This window comes from Vipera berus (genome assembly GCF_964194415.1).
Source record: "Vipera berus genome assembly, chromosome: 14".
In the NCBI taxonomy this organism is placed as follows: Eukaryota; Metazoa; Chordata; class Lepidosauria; order Squamata; family Viperidae; genus Vipera; species Vipera berus.
The window spans coordinates 2,650,014-2,668,402 of NC_138217.1; the positions used below are offsets into that span (position 1 = coordinate 2,650,014).

The 18,389-nt window shown below is 53.8% G+C and overlaps 1 protein-coding gene across 2 annotated transcripts; it reads right to left on the bottom strand.

The window, feature by feature from the left end:
* Nucleotides 1-287: 287 nt before the first annotated feature.
* On the bottom strand, nt 288-17,631 carry ACADS (acyl-CoA dehydrogenase short chain). 2 transcript variants are annotated; one of them, XM_081339094.1, is made up of 13 exons: nt 17,241-17,631; nt 13,611-13,724; nt 12,994-13,102; nt 12,324-12,496; nt 7,531-7,688; nt 6,353-6,502; nt 6,097-6,208; nt 3,394-3,545; nt 2,846-3,016; nt 2,631-2,768; nt 1,643-1,738; nt 1,138-1,194; nt 288-943 (listed from the first exon to the last, which is right to left on the bottom strand). In XM_081339094.1, exons 1-13 carry the CDS (start codon nt 17,443-17,445, stop codon nt 791-793), a joined length of 1,788 nt encoding a protein of 595 aa, XP_081195220.1. In that variant the 5' UTR covers nt 17,446-17,631; the 3' UTR covers nt 288-790. The 2 variants fall into 2 exon arrangements, with proteins under 2 accessions (XP_081195220.1, XP_081195219.1); XM_081339093.1 differs by lacking the exons at nt 12,324-12,496; nt 12,994-13,102; nt 13,611-13,724; nt 17,241-17,631 and adding an exon at nt 7,793-7,865 and having other exon boundaries at nt 7,531-7,661.
* Between the last annotated feature and the right edge of the window lie 758 nt (nt 17,632-18,389).

An 18,389-nucleotide genomic window follows, 5' to 3' on the forward strand; every position in this document is an offset into this window, starting at 1 on the left:
AGAACGTGGTGGGGAAGCAAAATTAAAAAAAATAAAAGCACTCCAAGCTGGAGACTAGGAGACTCTCGGTTCTCGTCCTGCCTTAGGCATGAAAGCCGGCCGGGTGAGTTTGGGCCACTTAAATTTCAGACAAAAATACCTGCCTTTGAGGGGGGAGCCAAGGCCCAGCAAGTCTCCCCTTTCTCTGGGAAGCTGCAAGGGACCCTCCTCCAGCTTTAGGGTTCTAGCAAGCAGAAGGCTGGACCTTTGAGTGTGCATTCAAAAAAGGACAGCATGAAACCCGAAACTGCCAGTGCTCAAATTTAATAGCTGATTCTGATTGCATCAATGGGGGCTTATGCCTCTGGGGTGGAGGAAACTTGGCTTTGGGGCACAAACAAGGCACTTATGGCTACGGTTTGCTCTCTGCCACCAATACCAGCAGCTTTCCAGGGTTCATTGATTTGGGTCGCTTCCCAATCCCCGGTTAATGTCTCGTCTCACTGAAGACAAAGAGTAACTGCACCTGGACAGACCTGGTTCCACTGGAATCCGCGTGGTCCATGATAGAGTAGATCGTAGCTAGAGACTAGAGAACCGTGGCAAGGGTGGGGGGATATGAGGCACTTGTGCACCCATTTCCAAGGCTCCCAATTATTCAATGTGCCTCTTCTCTACCTCCATCGGCGATGTGGTCATCCAAGGAGTTTTGGCTGCCCGGCCTGTCTCTTCTGTGGTGAGCCAAGGGGGGGGATGCCTGCCTCTTAAGCCAGCCCCTGACCTAAGGGGGGCCCCGTAGCAATCCTTCCCTTCAGCCTCGATAGGCCTTCAGCAGCTGCCCGGCAATCACCAGCCTCTGGATTTCGCTGGTTCCCTCGTAGATCTCCGTGATCCGGGCATCTCGGTAGTGGCGCTCGGCCGGCATCTCCGTCACGTAGCCCATCCCGCCCAGGATCTGGATCGCCTGAAGGAAAAGCATCGGTTCTGGCACGGGTGGAACGGAGGCAGCTCTCCGCAAACTGGGCCAGTCTTCTGGCCATCTAGTCCTCGGGCTTTGCAAGGATCGTCTGTCCTTACAAGAAACGCAACTCACCTGCGGTTGCCGCTGGTCGGCCATTCAGCCTTTCCTGAAGAATCGGCTTCTGAGATGAAACTTACCTGGTGGGAGATGAAAGTCGCCGCCTCGGATGCCGACAGCTTGGCCATGGCCGCCTCCTAGGGAGGGAAAGCGGAGAAGCTGCCTGGTTCGGCCCTCTCTAGGAGGCCCAGGTTACACATATGACATGCGTGTCGCCAGTAACATGCCAGACCCTCTGGAAGTCATGCGAGAGGGCCTCCAAGGCTTCCAAAAACCGTGCCACTTCCTCTGTTTTCAGGGAGGGGGAAATGGGGAACTGTCTGTGTGTGTGCGAGAGAGACATGCCAGCAGAGGCGAGGTAGTTCTGAATTTTCAACAAGTCGGGCTCAAAAGATATCACTGGCCAAGGAGGGCCTGCTGCTTATGGCACTGCCAGAGCCCAGGCTGGCTCTCCTGCAGGGCCTGCCACATTACGGCAGTCCTGTTAAAGATGCTAATTAGGCCCTTTCAAAAGGCTGCAAGCGCCTGTGGGCCGTTTTCTAGGCTGCTCAGAAGATGCCCCAGTTGGTAAAAGAGGGAGATTACCTTTGTGTAGGGCTTTCCATGGTCACTCAACGTGGCTGCTCTCCAGGTGAGCAGGCGAGCCCCCTCCAGCGCCACCGCCATGTCAGCCAGCTTGAACTAGACCCAGAACACCCCAGGGTGGATCATCAGCACCCCTGAGCCACAGAAGGAGTCAGACGACCCTCGCTCAGCCGAAGGGAAGACAGTGGTTGAGGGTTGCAGACTGTGGATGCCACAATGAAAGCCAAGGAGCCTTGGCAGGGCCCCTGGAGGTAGCAGGGCTATTCTCCATGAAGGGTGGGGGGGTCGCATGTGAATGGCACAGGGCAGAGGTGGGCAACCATGGCAATTTTATCATCTGTGGACTTCAACTCCCGGAATTCCTGGTTCAGGAATTCTGGGAGCTAAGGTCCACAGGTCATAAGATTGCCATAGTTGCTCCCCACCCCCATACTGGTAGTCCTCAACTTACAAGCTTTGGTTTAGTGACCATTTAAAGTTACAACAGCACTGAAAACAGTCACCTGTGACCAGTTTTCACACTTATCCCCTTGGCAACTGGCCTGTATTTAGGAAGACTGCAGTGTCCTGGGGCCATGTGATCCCTTTTTGCGACCTTTTGGCAAGCAATGAGGACGCTGGGTTCTCTTAACTGCTGCATAACTGATAAGTACAGTGATTTATTTAACAACTGTGGGGACAAAACTCATTTAACAGTTGTCTCGCTTAGCAACAGAAGTTTTGGGGTCAATTGTGGTCATAGATCGAGGACTTACCCGTACAGCGTCTCCTACTTGAGCAGGGGGTTGGACTAGAAGACCTCCAAGGTCCCTCCCTACTCTGCTCTTCTCCGTTCCTGTGGGACCTGGGCTGGAGCACCAAATGGGGCAGGGGGAGGCCTGTCTTTTGTCATGTGGGCCCCAGAGATGCCCTTAATCCCCTCCCTGACTGGGTGAGCATCTCCTGGGACTCCGAAAGAGGCCCTTGAAGCAGAAGGCTGCCCCCCTACCTGAATGGCCTGCAGCTTGGTGATGGGGTGGCCAAATGCCAGCCTCTTCTCGGCGTAATCCACGGCGCAATCCAGAGCGGCCTGGGCAATCCCCAAGGCCTGGGAAGCGATTCCAACCCGGCCAGAGTCCAAGGTTTGCTGCGGAGAAGACGAGGCGATGGGGGAAGGGCCTCGTGGGGGTCCGGGCAAGGTGGCCCCTTCCCTGTCCCACTCACCATGGCGATCTTGAAGCCCATCCCCTGCGCGCCCAGCAGGTTCTCCTTGGGGATGCGGCAGTCTTCAAAAATGAGGTTGGCGGTGGAGGAAGCCCTGATGCCTAGCTTGTCCTCCTTCTTGCCCAGCGAGAGGCCCGGGCACGGCATGGGCACCAGGAAGGCGCTGATGCCCTGCAAGGAACAGCAGCCTTTCCCTGCGGCTCTCCAGAAGCCCCAGAGCCCTGCCGAATTTCTCTGCCCAGCAGGACTTGGGGAACAGCCAAGCGGGTGGAGCAGCCCTCAAAGAAGGCCGCCCGCTCCGCTTCTGGAGCCAGGGCCCCCACGTCCTTTGTCCAGCAGCAGCCATCCCGGGGGGGGGGGGTCATCCCAAGGATCAGGATGTCCACCTTCCCTCCTTCCTTTGGATGCCTGATTGCCACTGTGGTCTCCTCTCCACCTTCTCGGCCACTCAGCCCCGGCTCCAGGCCCCCCTGGAGATGGTTCCCAGGACCCTTTCTCCCCATGCAGAGACCACCCGCTTGTCCGGCACGGCCGAGGTCAGAGCCTACCTTGTGCTTCAGGGCTTTGTCGGTGGTGGCGAAGACCACGGCGGCCGAAGCCTCCCAGGCGTTGGTGATCCAGGCCTTGGTGCCATTCAACACCCACTCGTCCCCCACCGGCTGAGCCACTGTGGATGCCGCTCCGGCGTCGCTGCCGTTTCCTTGGTGAGAGAAAGACCCTGGATGCAGCCAAGAGGTGCTGCCGGGCCACGTGCATCAGGTGGCTGGAGGAGAATTTTGCCTTTTTCTTTCTTCCAGCAAGCGCTGCCTGGCTGGCTGCACCCGGTGGACAGCGCCCTGTGTCAGACCTGCCCCAATCTGCACCCTTCGGGAAAAAACCCTCGACTCCACTTGGTTCAAGCAAGGGGTTCTCTTGCTAAAGGTGTTGGCTACAGTGAAGTCAGGCTAGCTCTGACTGTTCCCGTGCTCAAGAGATACAAAAAAGGTTCCCCTCCCCCCCTGACCAGTCCGTTTCCAAACAACCGGAGCTCACCAAAATGTTTTGAGAACTCTGAGATGTTTGTGGGTAATCCATATACCGTATTTTTCGGACCATAAGACACACTTTTTCCCCAAAAAAAGTGTGGGGGGGAAAACGAGGGTGCGTCTTATGGTCCGAAGGTGATCCATATGAACAGCCCCAACCTCCGCAAGTGAAAAGTGAGGGAGATTGCCAGGAGCACGAATTGGGACGTGCTGAGAAATGCCGATCTCGCGCTCCTGCAATCTCCCTCGCTCGGTTTCAGCTTCCCTTGCTACAAGAGAAAGCAGGCTGAACCGGAGTGAGGGAGATTGCAGCAGTGCGAGATCGGCCGATTCGCATTCCTGGCAATCTCCCTCGCTCTGGTTCAGCCTGCTTTCTAAAAGAAAGCCGGGCCGCCTCCGCGGGTACTGCTCTAACACGGAGAGGGAAGGACAAAGAGGGAGGGAAGGAAGGAAGGAAAGAAAGAAGGAAGGGACAATGGGAGAGGGAGGGAAAAATAGAGAGAGGGGGAGAAAGAGAGAGAAGGAGAAAGAAAGGGACGGAGAGAAAGAGAGAGAAAGAGAAGGAGAAAGAAAGGGAGGGAGAGAGAGAAAGGGAGAGAGAGAGAAGGAGAAAGAAAGGGAGAGAAATAGAGGGAGAGGGAGAGGGAAAGAGGGAGAGAAAGAAAGGGAGAGAGAGGGAGAGAGAGAGACACACACACACACACTGCTTCATTGCCCTTCCCTCCACCCTCCCTCCCCTCCAGCCTTTGATGGCAGGCCGCCCGGGAGGCCCCTCAAAGACTCGGGCAAGAATTTGGGGTGGGGGAGACCCAGCCGCAGGCAGCTCTTTGCACTCTCCATTCCGTAAGACCCTACAGCCCTATGTACAGCTTCCTTCCGTTCGTTTAGTGACCATTCAGTGACAACAGCTTTGGACTGTCTTTTCACCCATGTTACCGTTGCAGCATCCCTTGGTCATTTGATCACCATCTGGATGCTTGGTCAACTGGCATGTGGTTTTGATGGTCTCCGTGTCCTGGGGGGTCACCCTTCTGACAAGCAGTGTCAATGGGGAGGGCAGATTCACTTAAGAACGGTGGCAAGAAAGGTTGTGTTGTTGTTGTTGTTAGCTGCGAAGTCGTGTCCGACCCATCGCGACCCTATGGACAACATTCCTCCAGGCCTTCCTGTCTTCTACCATCTTCTGGAGTCCATTTAAGCTCACACCTACTGCTTCAGTGACTCCATCCAGCCACCTCATTCTCTGTCGTCCCCTTCTTCTATTGCCCTCGATCTTTCCCAGCATTAGGCTCTTCTCCAGTGAGTCCTTCCTTCTCATTAGGTGGCCAAAGTATTTGAGTTTTAGCTTCAGGATCTGGCCTTCTAAAGAGCAGTCAGGATTGATCTCCTCTAGGACTGACCGGTTTGATCGCCTTGCGGTCCAAGGGACTCGCAGGAGTCTTCTCCAGCACCATAGTTCAAAGGCCTCAATTCTTTGGCGCTCAGCCTTTCTTATGGTCCAACTTTCACTGCCATACATTGCAACTGGGAAGACCATAGCCTTGACTATACGCACTTTTGTTGACAGGGTGATGTCTCTGCTTTTTAGTGTGCTGTCTAGATTTGCCATGGCTTTCCTCCCCAGGAGCAAGCGTCTTTTAATTTCTTGGCTACAGTCCCCATCTGCAGTGATCTTGGAGCCCAGGAAAACAAAATCTGTCACTACCTCCATTTCTTCCCCATCTATTTGCCAGGAATTGAGAGGGCCAGATGCCATGATCTTGGTTTTCTTAATGTTAACTTTCAACCCAAGTTTTGCACTCTCCTTCTTCACCCGCAACAAGAGGCTCTTTAGTTCTTCTTCACTTTCTGCCATTAGAGTGGTATCATCTGCGTATCTTAGGTTGTTGATATTTCTTCCGGCAATCTTAATTCCAACTTTTGATTCATCTAGCCCTGCCTTTCTCATGATGTGCTCTGCATATAAGTTAAATAGGCAGGGCGACAGTATACAGCCTTGCCGGACTCCTTTCCCAATTTTGAACCAATCAGTGGTTCCGTGTCCAGTTCTCACTGTTGCTTCTTGACCCGCATATAGGTTTCTCAAGAGACAAATAAGATGGTCTGGTACTCCCATCTCTCGCTCAACAACTGTCTTGTTTAGCAATGGAAATTCTAGGCTCAGTCGTGGTCGTAAGTCAAGGGTGGCTTGTGGACTCTAAAAGGGAAGGACTGCGCCCAAGTTACCTGGTTCGCTTAGGGCAAAACACCCCACTTTCTCCCCAGTGGTGAAAGGAGGAATCCACTGCTGTTTCTGCTCTTCAGACCCAAACTTCAAAACCGGTCCTAGATAGAGCGACTCAAGAAAAAAAAAGGGTCCCTGTAAATCTCATTTTGGGACCTCCACCTCTGGCCCCGGGGAGCCACCGTGGCCGCTCCAGGCAGGGCTGTGCCACAGGGCGTGGGGTGGGGTGTCGGAGAAAGGACCATCAGTGGTACCTACATTGTTGACGCTCATGATGACACCAGTGGACGCGCAGCCGCGGCTGATCTCCTCCAGGGCGACAGTGTAGGCCAGGCAATCCAAGCCGGCCCCTGCGTATTTTTCGGGCACGGCCATTGCTAGAAGCCCCAGGGCCCCCATTTTCTCAATCTAGAAATGAGAGAAATGAGGTTACAAAAGTGATGGTCATTAGTCCCGTGGCGAAAACCCAGCAAAGCTTTGTTGATCACATTAGTGGCAGTTGCTGGTGGCACCAATCTAGGATCTACCCTCAGGCTAGAACACTTATGCCAGGGGTGGGCAACTATGGCAACTTTATGACCCGTAGACTACAACTCCCAGAATTCCTGAGCCAGCCATGCTGGGAGTTAAAGTCCAAAGGTCGTAAAATTGCCATAGTTGCCCATTTCTGATTTATGCCCTTCCTTGCATAGCTCAAAGAAGCTTAAGTTCAACAAGGCCACATCATGCAAACAAAAATCAGTGCAAAGGTGTTGAGGGGACACACCTGCACCAGCTTCAGAGACGGCCAATGGTGGCTGGAGAGTTGAGTGCTTCTGTGTAGTTGTATTTTTCACTTTAGAAATAAAATGCCTGCATCTCTCAAGGTTAATTGATTAGAAATGCAGGGGGGAAAGGGGTGGAAAGGGGAGCAGCCAGCCCAGGTGGGGCTCCTGTACTGGAGGGGCCAAGACGCCCCACCTGTGTGGCGAAATGGAAGGGGGTTTGTCCACAGGGAGCAAATAGATCTGCAATAACAGGGAGTTCTCAACTTACAACCCAAAATTTCCATTGCTATGGGAGACAGTGGCTGAGAGTTTGGGCCCCATTTCACGACCTTCCTTGCCACAGTTGTTAAGTTAGTCACAGGGCTGTCCAGTGAACTTGGCTCCCCGCCGCCCCCCCCGCCCCCCCTCCCGTTGACTTTGCTGGTCAGAAGGTGGCGTGACCCCCACCCCGGGGACGCCGCGGCCCTCCTAAATCTGAACGAAGCGTCTGGACTTGGGGACAAATGGCCAGAACTCCCTTCTTTTCGGCGCCCTTGGACTGGTCACTAAACGAACGGTCGTAAGTCGAGGACTCCGGGGGGGCCAAGTCCGAGGCGGCTCCGGCCAGCCCTGCCGGGAGGAATCCGCGCCCCCCCCCGCCGCCCCCCCAGCGGAGGGTCCCGGCCTGACCTGCGGGGCGGGGAAGCGGTGCTCGCGGTCGAGGCGGGCGGCCAGCGGCGCCAGCTCCTTGGCGGCGAAGTCCCGGCAGGTCTCCCGCAGCATCCGGTGCGTCTCGGGCAGCCCCGCGTGCAGCCGCCGCGCTGGACAGGGAAGGCGGAGGAGAAGCGCTCAGAGGCCGCCCGACCCGCCCGCCGCCCCTGCCAGGCTGGCCGGCCCTGTGCGGGGGGGGGCCGGGAGCAGAGGGAGGGACCCTCCCCGAAGCCCCGCCGACCTCCGCGGGCAGCAAGGACGCCCCGACGCCCCGCCGAGGCCACCAGCGCCGCCGCCATCGCCGCCTCCGTCGCCGCCCACGGGAGGGAGGGAGGGGGGGAGGGAGGGGGGCGGGGGCAGGAGGGGGCGGGGCCACGGGCGCCCGCGCGAGGGGGGCTCCTCCTCCTCCGCTTACCGGGGGGGGGCGGGGAGGGGTCTCGTGACGGGTCCCCCCAGTAGCCGGAAAGCGAAGCGGGGAGGATTTGCTTCTGTTCACCCGGGGAGGGGGAACCGTCCCCTCGGCCCGGATGGCCCGGCTCTTCTCTCGCTCCAGGGACGGCCTGGAAGGGACCTGGGAGGTCTTCTAGTCCAGCCCCCTGCCCAAGCAGGAGAACCTAGACCATCTCAGACAGGTGACTGTGCAGCCTCTTCTTAAAAACCTCCAGTGATGGAGCGCCCACAACATCTGAAGGCAAAGCTGTTCCACTGGTTGATTGTCCTCACTGCCAGGAAGCTTCTCCTTAATTCTAGGTTGCTTCTCTTCTTGGTTAGTTTCCAACCATTGTTTCTTGTCCTGTCCTTTGGAGGATAATGTGACCCCCTCCTCTTCTTTGTGGCAGCCCCCCAGATACTGGAACACTGCTATCCTGTCTCCCCTATTTCTTTTCTCTAGTCTAGACTAAGCCAACACCAATTCCTGCAACCTTCCCTCATATTATTTTGTCTCCAGACCCTTAATCATAGTTGCTCTTCTGCACTCTTTCCAGAATCTCAACATCTGTTTTATATTGTGACCAAACCTAGATGCAGCGTTCCCAGTGTGGTCTTACTCAGGGTTTATAAAGCAGTACTAATACTTCACATGATTTTGATTCGATGCCTCTATTAATGCAGCCTAGGATTGTGTTAGCGTTTTTGGCTGCCGCTGCACACTGCTGGCTCATATTTAAGTGATCACCCACTAGGACTCCAAGGTCCCTCTCGCAGTTACTCTTTTTGAACCAGGTTTCACCCAATCTGTACTTGTACCTGTGATTTTTCCTGCCTAAATGAAAAGCTTTGCTTCTCTCCGTGTTAAAGTTGAGTTTGTCAAGATCTTTTCGAATCCTGAGCTTGTTTTCTGGGGTGTTGGCTCTTCCTGCCAGTTTGGTGTCATCTGCAAATTTGATGATTTCCCCTTCTATTCCCTCATCTAAGTCTTTACGAAGATGGTGAAGAGTGCTGGGCCTAAGACGGAGCCTTGTGGTACCCCACTGCTTATTTCTCTCCAGGTGGATGTGGTTCCATTGAGGTTGAGTACGGTTTGTCAGCGTTACAAATCCATCAGGTGGTAATGCTGCCTATCGCACATTTTTCTAACTTACCAAGAAGTAAGTTGTGGTCTACTTTGTCGAATGCCTTGCTAAATACTACGTCCACAGCATTTCACTGGTCTATTAATTTAGTCTCTTGGTCAAAGAATGAAATAGGATTGGTTTGGCATGATCTGTTTTTAACAGACCTGTGCTGGCTACTAGTTATAACTTTGTTTCCATTTATAGGAGCATTATTAACCGCTACTGAGAAAGGCTCCTCTCCCAAAGCGATGTGGGATGCCAGCATCCTCCGCTGCTCTTCGGATGCATCCTCTTTCTTAGGCTGCATTTCAAAACACCCCCTTTCCAGGCTCGCAGCCTGAATTTACTAAATTCACACCCACTTTATGACACAACACCAGAGTGGAATGTAGTTTTTTTTAATTACTATTGCTTGAGGCAAAATAACACTTTATACAAACAAGTCGGCTAGATTACTGCAGATCAAGGGGATATAAAAATGATAGCATGATGGAGCCGATAGTTCAGGAAATCACATGGGGGGGGCAGGGAAGGGGGAGAACTTTTGGAACCTCTGCCGTTCTCTATGGAAAAATACCTCGGCAGAAAATTAGAAAAACTAGGATCTGTTTCCTGTGCATTTCACATTTGCCACGCCAAGATTCTGTGGGGAGGGAGAGCCCCTTTTGTGGACAAACTCTCGTGAAGTTCCCATGGCCAATTCAAAGCCACGATAGGTGTGTGTGTGTGTGTGTGCGTGCGTGTGTGGGTGGCTTTTGGCCACAGTGCTCAATCCTCTTCCTCCCTTGGAAAATTCATTGCGCTGTTGCTCTAAACACCCATCTCGTAAGATCATTGCATGCAGAGTTCCAGAACATCCGTGCTGTGGGAACGCGATTCCCAGGCCCTGAACCTGAGGATCAGCCCACCTAACTGGAAACTGATCCACACACAGCTGCCATGGCCAAGCTGCTGCCCCTCGGCAGTACTCAAGGTGGGGCATGTTCCAGGCGGGACGGCTACCAGTGGCCACGAAGGTGGCCGAGGCCGCTGCTGATGCTGGGGGGGGGGGGCAGGCAGGCAGGTCTCCCCAGAGCTGCTCTTCGCTTTCAAGGGCGGGGCGAGTCTAAAGGGCAGCCCTCTTTTGCTTTTCTCCTGAGCTGAAAAGGAGGAAACGGCACCACCTCAATTTCATGCCCGTTTTTCCAGCCAGGGGGCAGGTTTAGAAGCCGCCCACCTGCCCGGGTCCCAGGTCCACCTGCAGGGCTCCGGCCTGGATGTCTGATCACATCCTGCTTTGGAATGGCAGCCCCTCTCTTTGCACGCCTCCTTGGTCAGCGTGGCAGAAACACCCACCCGCCCACCCAAACTGACCCCTGCATGCCCAAAGAGAGTGGCAGAAACGTGGCCCTGGCAGAGCAGAACAGCTCAAGGAGAGAACTGCCGGGAGGCGTAGAGGCAGCTCCTGTAGGAGCCCAGGGCACCAGAGGGTGACTTTGGCGGCTGGCAATTCCCTCTTGCCCAGCGAAGCACCCCATTTTTCCCCATGCACGCGCATGCCGTTCCCCGCTTATTGCTGGGCAGTCAGTGGCAAGGAAGGCACAGAGGAAAAGTTGCTGGGAGGATGGCAGGGGGGATCGGCGGTTATTGCAAAGGGCCCCTGCTTTGGGCTCAGCCCTTCCGAGGCTTCCAGGTCAGAGGAGCTGCCTGGGGACTTTGTGCAGCAGAGGGTAGTTCCAAAGGCACCTGGATTTAACCGCGAGGGGTCGGGAAAAGGAAGCCCTTGGAGAAAGGCACTTTGCCAGAGACAGCCCGGGAAGCGCCAACCCCCCACGCCCCCCACCAGCCCTTCCCCAGACGACCATGAGCATCTACCCTTAAAAAAAAGGAACTGAATCCTGCCCCTGAAGCTCTTTTGTTGGGGGGGGGGTAGTTAAACCTCCTCCCAGCCAAGAGGTTTACACACTGCTCTTTTGGGACTATTCCACTGCCCCCTGGAGCCCCCCCTTGGAGACCGACTGCCACGGGGGGGGGGAACCCAGATCCCTCGAGAGGCTCCAGCCCCTCTGCCAAAGCAGCATCTATAGCTGCTTGCCAGAGAAGCCAGCCAGAGGTAGCTGAGTCAGTTCTCCCCTGCAGCCTTTTAGCCAGAAGCCAGGCAGTGTCGAGAGGTGGGGAGGGGAAGAGGAGGAGTCGGGTGGCCCCCACAGAGAGCTGCTCGGAGGAGCCAGGGACTCGCCTTCTGCTCCTCCGCCTGGAGGGCACCACTAATTTTCACCACACAGAGCAGACCTTTAGGGATTGCTCTGACAGGCCCAGAATAAAACACTGCCAGGTTCTGCCCTCCCCCAGCAGCCTTCTGCAGACACCTCCGACCTCACAGGTAGAGAAGCAGCCTCGATGAACAGGAACATCAGCTCAGGTGCAAAGCAGACCGGGAGGCAGCAGCAGAAGCGACCGGCCTCTGTACAGCTCTCTGGGCTGCGGGATCTGTTAGGAAGGGGATTCTAGCCAAGCTTGGTCCATTGGAAGGGCCGCTGCTGGGCTCGTCACCAGACCAGGATGCCAATGGAAGCCAATCGCGATGGAGCAAGGAATCAGCAGCCCAGAGAATTCCTTTACTGTCCCAGAAGAGACCCCTCCCGCTTTGCATGCTGCTTCTTGAGCCTCGTGGGAAGGAGGCGCAGGACTAGGGCTGCCTCTGGCCTGGGCAACGTCCGTAGGTGGTAATGGAATGGCTACTGCCCGCCGTTGTAGGCGTAGTCGGCCTTGTTGTGCATGATCAGCTTGTTGTCCACAAAGTAGAAGCTGTCTGAGCGAGTCTCGTAGGGGTTCTCCACCATCAAGTGTACTGCGTGGGCAAAAGAGGTGGAGGGTGGTCAGCCACAGCCCAGAAACAGCCTGCAGAGGCGGCCACTGACGCTGCCCCTGAAGTGCACACAGCGACCGCTCCACAAAGCAGCCTGAAAAACTCGGGGGGGGGGCAGGAAACAGCGAGAGGATCTGTGGGTTTCAGAGAAATTAAAGTACGACCGTTTATCTTCTCTCCCTCAAAACACTGACAGCGGGGTCAATGTTGGCACCGAAGCAGACTGCTGTGGGAGAACCATCCAAAGGGCAGAATTTTCTAACTGCTGCTGAGGAATCCGCTGCTCACAGCCATCCCTGCTTGGGCCGTGGGGTTCAAAGCCTCCCACCCACGGACTGCCCACCCGGCCGGGCCCAAGCGGTACTTACTGAGGTCCTCTGAAAGTTGGGGGAACTCGTAGATGTGCTCACAGGTGTTCCGGCTGCAGGGGATGCAGAAGCCAAAATCAAAGTCAAAGTTCTTCAGCAGACGGTCTCTGAAGTAATGCCGCTCGATCATGCGGAAGTTGGAGACGGGCTTGTCTCCCACGGTGAACTCCACCCTGCAGGGAGGGAAAAGGGCAGGATAAATCCGGCCGGCCCCCTCTACCGTGTCCAGGACAGGAAGGGCAACTCCGGAGTCCTGCCCTAGAGATGGCCCCGAAGCTGTGGAGGCAGCGCAAGCCCCCTCGAAGGGCCCAGCTGACAGGGACACGCAGGCATCGTGACCGGTGTTTCTCCCCTGGTTGTGAAGAAGTGCTGGCCTAGGAAGGGGACACCCCGTGACCAGACATTCAGGTGCAGGTCAACTAAGAATTCAAATTAGTGGAATGATTTTTTTTAAAAAAAGAATAAACACAGACCTGCGTCAAGCAACAGATTTTTTTTTCTTTTGATTTGTACAAACTGCAAAATTACAGACTTGGATTTTGGAAATTTCTTTCTTTTTTCAAGTGCTGAACCTGCTTTTCACCAAGCCTGACCGCTTCTGTGGCTGGTGCTGAGCAACCACAGCGGCAGCGGAGTCTCTCCCGTCCCCCGAGCCTCTGCCCAGACTCACGTTGCCCCAACGGTCCGTAGGCGCAGGAAGGCCGGAGTGAACTGATAGCGAACAAAGCGCCCGGCGCTGCTGTCCATCTCCCCAAGGTCACATTCGTAGTCCTCTTGCTCTGCAGGAATTAAGAGTTAAAGAATTCAGCAGGTCAGCTGTGTGGGGCCTGCCCTTCTGGAAGTGGGGCCACTCCAGCAAGCCCCGCAGCCTGCACTTCCAGGCCTCGGCTTCTGCGGCTGCCTCTGCAATACAGCCAGAACCAAGGTCAGGAGCAGGAACTGCAGAACAAGCAACCGAGACAGAATTTCTGAGGCAGCCTTGCTGGTCCGAACTAACAACCAAACTTGACTTGGTTTATGGGGGTGAAGTGTTCGGACGGATGCCTTTGTGGCACCTGGAATAGCGGACGGAGCCCCTATTGAAACAGAAAGGTCTCCCAGAGAAACCCACTCAAGGAAACAGATCGTCCCAAGAGGGGTGGCAGAGGAAGAGGAAGCACAGATTTGGGGATTCCGAGACCACCTTCTAACTGCAGTTGGAAGCAAAACATCCCTCCTGGAGTTTCTAACTGGTCGTTGGGTCTTGAGCTTCAGAACAGACCCCGTCACTTTTCTCCAAAAGCTTACCTAACGTTGAAGGTTTGGCGATTTCAAACAGCACCGTCCCAGTCTCCAGGTCCCGGATTTTAAACTTGGTGAAGTCGATATTGTAGATGTTGTCTTCGGGTCGGCAAAGGTAATCTGGAAGAGAGGAAAACAGAAATGCAATCCTGAAGATTCAGCTAGCCGTGAGGAGGCAGCCCAGCCCCGTCCGCCAAAAGGGCCTTTGCACGCAGGGCAAGGAGGCACGTTCCCAGCCGCAGCAGACAATAGTAGGAAGTCTCTCCCCAAGACGCCTGGCAACTCCGTGGCCAAGACAGGCACCCGGTTAAAGGAGAAGAATCCGTGGAAGAATGCAAGACACCGCAGCAGGGATTCCACGCCCCATCAAAAACTTTGGATTTAGAACTGAGCAATATAATTATTAAGCTTGTTAATGGCACCAAACGATTTAGCTAAGACGGGAGAAATTACAACCAGTTGCAACTGGTCAAGAGGTAATTAACACAAGCAGTCTACCTAAATCGAAGTAAGTGCAACTTAGCTCATGTCAGGACAAAAAAGACCCAATTTTAAGTACAAAGAATTGTAGACCATAATCTACTTTATCTGACTTTTTTTTTTAGCAGTCTTGTGGTGGAAGAAAAAAAGAGGGAAATAATAAACAGAGGACATGTAAGCTAAACGCATTACATAAAAGTCAGGACAAACATTTTTATGCTTTGTGCCTTTGTAAAGATCAGCGGCCCTACGTACCAGGGAAATCTGCTATCTACTATTCAGATTTATGATCCATGGTTTAACGACCATTCGAACTTGCAATAGATCTGGAAAAAAGTGAACTACGACTGGTCCTTTCACTTGTGACTGTTGAAGTGTCCCCATGGTCATAACCATGTGATTCACTTAATGACCATGGCAAAGAAAGGTCATAAAATCAGGGACAGCTCACTTAGCAATTGATGTTCTGGTTCCAATTGTGGTCTTGAACATGCAGGCTGCCTTCACGATACCACAAAACCTTGGTCAGCAGATCTTGTCAACTGACACATTCATCGGATCCTTCCTAAAGAATAGCTACTGTTTAGGAAGGATCCAATGAATATCTTTCTTTTCCATTTTTATTTTTATTGATTTGTTTACAGGGTTTGTATGGCCACCTATCTTATGCAATGATTTTAGGCAATCCATAAAACCAAATGTAAAAACAGGAGTTTTCTCCCCACCCCCACCCCCACCCCCACTGACCAAACAATCCCACAACTCAAGCCTAATCCTAGCCTAATGCTGGGGGAAGAGCCAGGCCTTCACGGCCCTCTGAAAAACTAAAAGGCTAAAAGGGTTTCTCAATTCTCAGATTGGAGACTATTCAAAAGAGCCAGAATGATTAACAGTGAAACTATGTTGTGGCAGTTGTCACAAAAGTGCTTCCAAAGTGTCTCATGCACTTAACACAGTTGGAGTGGCTGAGCTCAGCTCTGTAGCTGCTGGATTGGTGACACCCGAGACAAATAATCATATCATGGAATTGAATTGAATTTAAAACACTGTTCCAGCAGAGGAGGCAAGAGAAATTGCTACACAGCTGAATTGTCCGTTTAATAACATTTCCGTTCTGGGCACAATCCTGTAGGCCCCCCCCTAGCAATTCATCGAGGCTCCTTTTTGGTGGCATCACATTGCAAGATGATACTATGGTGGTTACCGTAGGTCGTAGGAAGTAATACCCGTATGTTAGACATGGCTGGGGTGGTGGTAGTCAGAACCTCGTTGCCATCAACACCAGCAAGACAGAGTAACAGAATAAAAGAGTTGGAAGGGACTTTGGAGGTCTTCTAGTCCAACCCTCTGCTTAAGCAGGAGACTCCCATTTCAGGCAAATGGTTGTCCAGTGTCTTCTTAACAACCTCCCGTGATGGAGCAGAGCTTCTGGAGGCAAGCCGTTCCACTGATTGTTCTTGCTGTTGGGAAATATCTCTCCTTGATTAGTTTCCATCCATTCCTTCTTATCTTGCCTTCAAGTGCTCTGGAGAATAGACTGACCTCCTCTTTGTGGTAGCCCCTCAAATGTTGGCAATCCAGATTGACATGCAACACCAGGGAGTTTTAATGCAGCCGTCTACCTGCTTGTTTTACATCAACCAGCAATGAAGCATTATGCAGCAGCAATGGTGGCCGGTGCTCATTAGGAACCCCATGCCTTTCACGTTCAATTTTGTGAATAAAGCCGAGATCAAAAATATTACAAATCCCAAAGAGGCCACAGTGATGAAACATAGACCTATGGCAATGACTTCTTAAAGGTGTAAGGTTTCAACGTGTGCCAGAAAAAAAGGTACAATTGCTGTGGCCAGCGTGCACACTTCTCCTTCCGAAGCCTGAAGACAGCTGGTCATCACATTGTCTTCCATGGCCTTGTTGAGACACCTTTTCAGTTTCTGCAAACACTACACAAAGATTGTGTACAGAATCAAGCAGTCCCTCCTGCTAAGTCGAAAAGCTGATACAGATGCCACTTCCAGTGCACGGATGTGATGAATGGTTGGGTTATGCTCATTCAACCGTCTTGGTTTCAGGGCACAGGTTACACTACGTGGTATACCTCAAGATCCTTCTGATGAAGCAGACTGAAAGCAAGATGGAGATGCCAGTGGCATTCCGTGCCATGTAGTGCAACACCTACGCCATACCATAAACTGCCTCTCTCACATGGAATTTGAAAATCTTTGTTTTGGATGTGCACAAGATATCCAAATGTTTGAAGATGACGGCTATTGGCTAGGCAGACTTTGACGCCATTGTGTTGGCTAACAGAACTACATACGGCCCCCTGATTAGCGGCAAGTCACGTACCTTGAATCTAAAGGGAACAAATGCAACAGTATTTATTTATTTATTTATTTGATTTGTATACCGCCCTTCTCCCGAAGGACTCAGGGCGGTGAACAGGGACATAAATACCAAAATACCCAAAATACAGAAATTAAAAACAAATTAAACCCTAGTGCCCAATGCAGAAAATAAGGAAGTTTTAGCCCCCCCCCCCTTTAGAGCTCAACTATTTTTGGCTCATTATGATTGCCAAAATAGATCCAGGAATCGGAATGAGCAGCAAAATTAAAAAAGAAAAATGCAATGCCTTTGGTGTAACACTAAGCAAGGAGGAAAAAGAGACACTAGCCAAAGCTGCAATGGATGCCACTACTCTCTAGTTGCCCCGTGACCAGTTCCCTGGCATTGACAGGTTTGTGGGGCAGACGTCTCCAGCCTGGGCCCCCTTCAAGGCTTGTGGACTTCAACTCCCAGAATTCCCCAGCCAGCCGGCATCCGAAGTCCACAAGCCTTAGGACAGGGGTAGGCAACCTCGGCTCTTTTATGACTCATGGACTTCAACTCCCAGAATTCCTGAGCCAGCCAAGCTGGCTCAGGAATTCTGGGAGTTGAAGTCCATGAGTCATAAAAGAGCCGAGGTTGCCTGCCCCTGCCTTCGGGGGTCCAAGGCCGGGGAGAGCCTCCATCTTGCCCCAGAGAGGGGGGGCGCTCGTGCAGGACTTCTCGGGGGAGGACCAGGCCCGGAGGGCGCCCCGACGGACTCTAGCTCCGACCCTCCGCCGCCCCCAGGGCCCCGGGACGCTACGGGCGGGGGCGGCTACTCACGCTCCGTGACGCGGCCGAGTCCCAGGACGTGCTCGGGCCGCACCGCCTCCAGCGCCAGCAGCTCCGCCTCCGTCCGCGGCAGGGCGGCCCGGGACGGCGGTGGCGCCGCGGCGGGAGAGGCCGTCCCGGAGCTCCTCTGCCTGCGCAGGCGGCTCAGCGCCCCGCCGGGCCCGGCCGCGGCCAACCTGGGCTTGGAGCCGCTCATCGCCGGCCCGGGCCCGCCGCCGCCGCCAAGATGGCCGCCGCCTCCTCTCCCTCGGGCCCGCCGGTCGCCATGGCAGCCGAGGGGCGGGGCGCGCGGCCCGACGACGAGAGGGCGTCGCCCCTAGAAACGGGAGGGCGGGGCACGTGGACACGCGCCTTCGCTGTTTCCGGCCACGCCCCCTCCCTCGCGCGGAGTGCGGCCGCCCCGCCCCGCTGCGTCTCCCCCGCCGGGCGGCTCCCGCTTGAGGGAGGAGCAGCCTCCGGGGGGCCGCTTGGAGCCGTTTTCTTTGGAGCCCGGCTGCCTCCGGGGACCTCCTGAGCGGCCTCCGACTCCCTGGGTTCCCGACCCGCATGGTGGCTGGGGCCTTCTGGGAGTTGAAGTCCGCACAGGTTAAACGTTGACGAGGCTGGGGCTGTCCTAAGTGGGTCCGATAAAGGAATTTCGCAGAAGGCAGAGCTGCGTGAGTTAAAACACGCCTTGCCAGAAGAGAAAGGTTTTTTTAAAAAAAAAAAAAACAGGGGTCTTCAAATTTGGCCCTTTTGACTTGTGGACTTCAACTCCCAGAATTCCTCAGCCAGGTTTGCCGGCTGAAGAATTCTGGGAGCTGAAGTCCACAAGTCATAAAAGGGCCGAGTTCGAAGACCCGTTTTTAAACCATTCGCCGTTTTTTGCACTTGTAACAGCGAGCAAGCTTAACACTAATGGAGGCAACAGCATAACTGCCCGCTAGGGAAGGATTCTTTGTTGTGGTTCCAGGATTTTAACTTAGGTACCAGTTAGAGTGTTTCAAACTTTGAGACCTTCATCTTTCCACTTAAAAAATAAAAACAAGGGTTCGTTTAAGTGACAATATAATTTTTATTTTTTTTAACACACTGCTGGTTAAAACTGCCAGGCAGTAGATTTCAGAATATTTCCCTCAACCAGACATCCTGAGAGGAAAA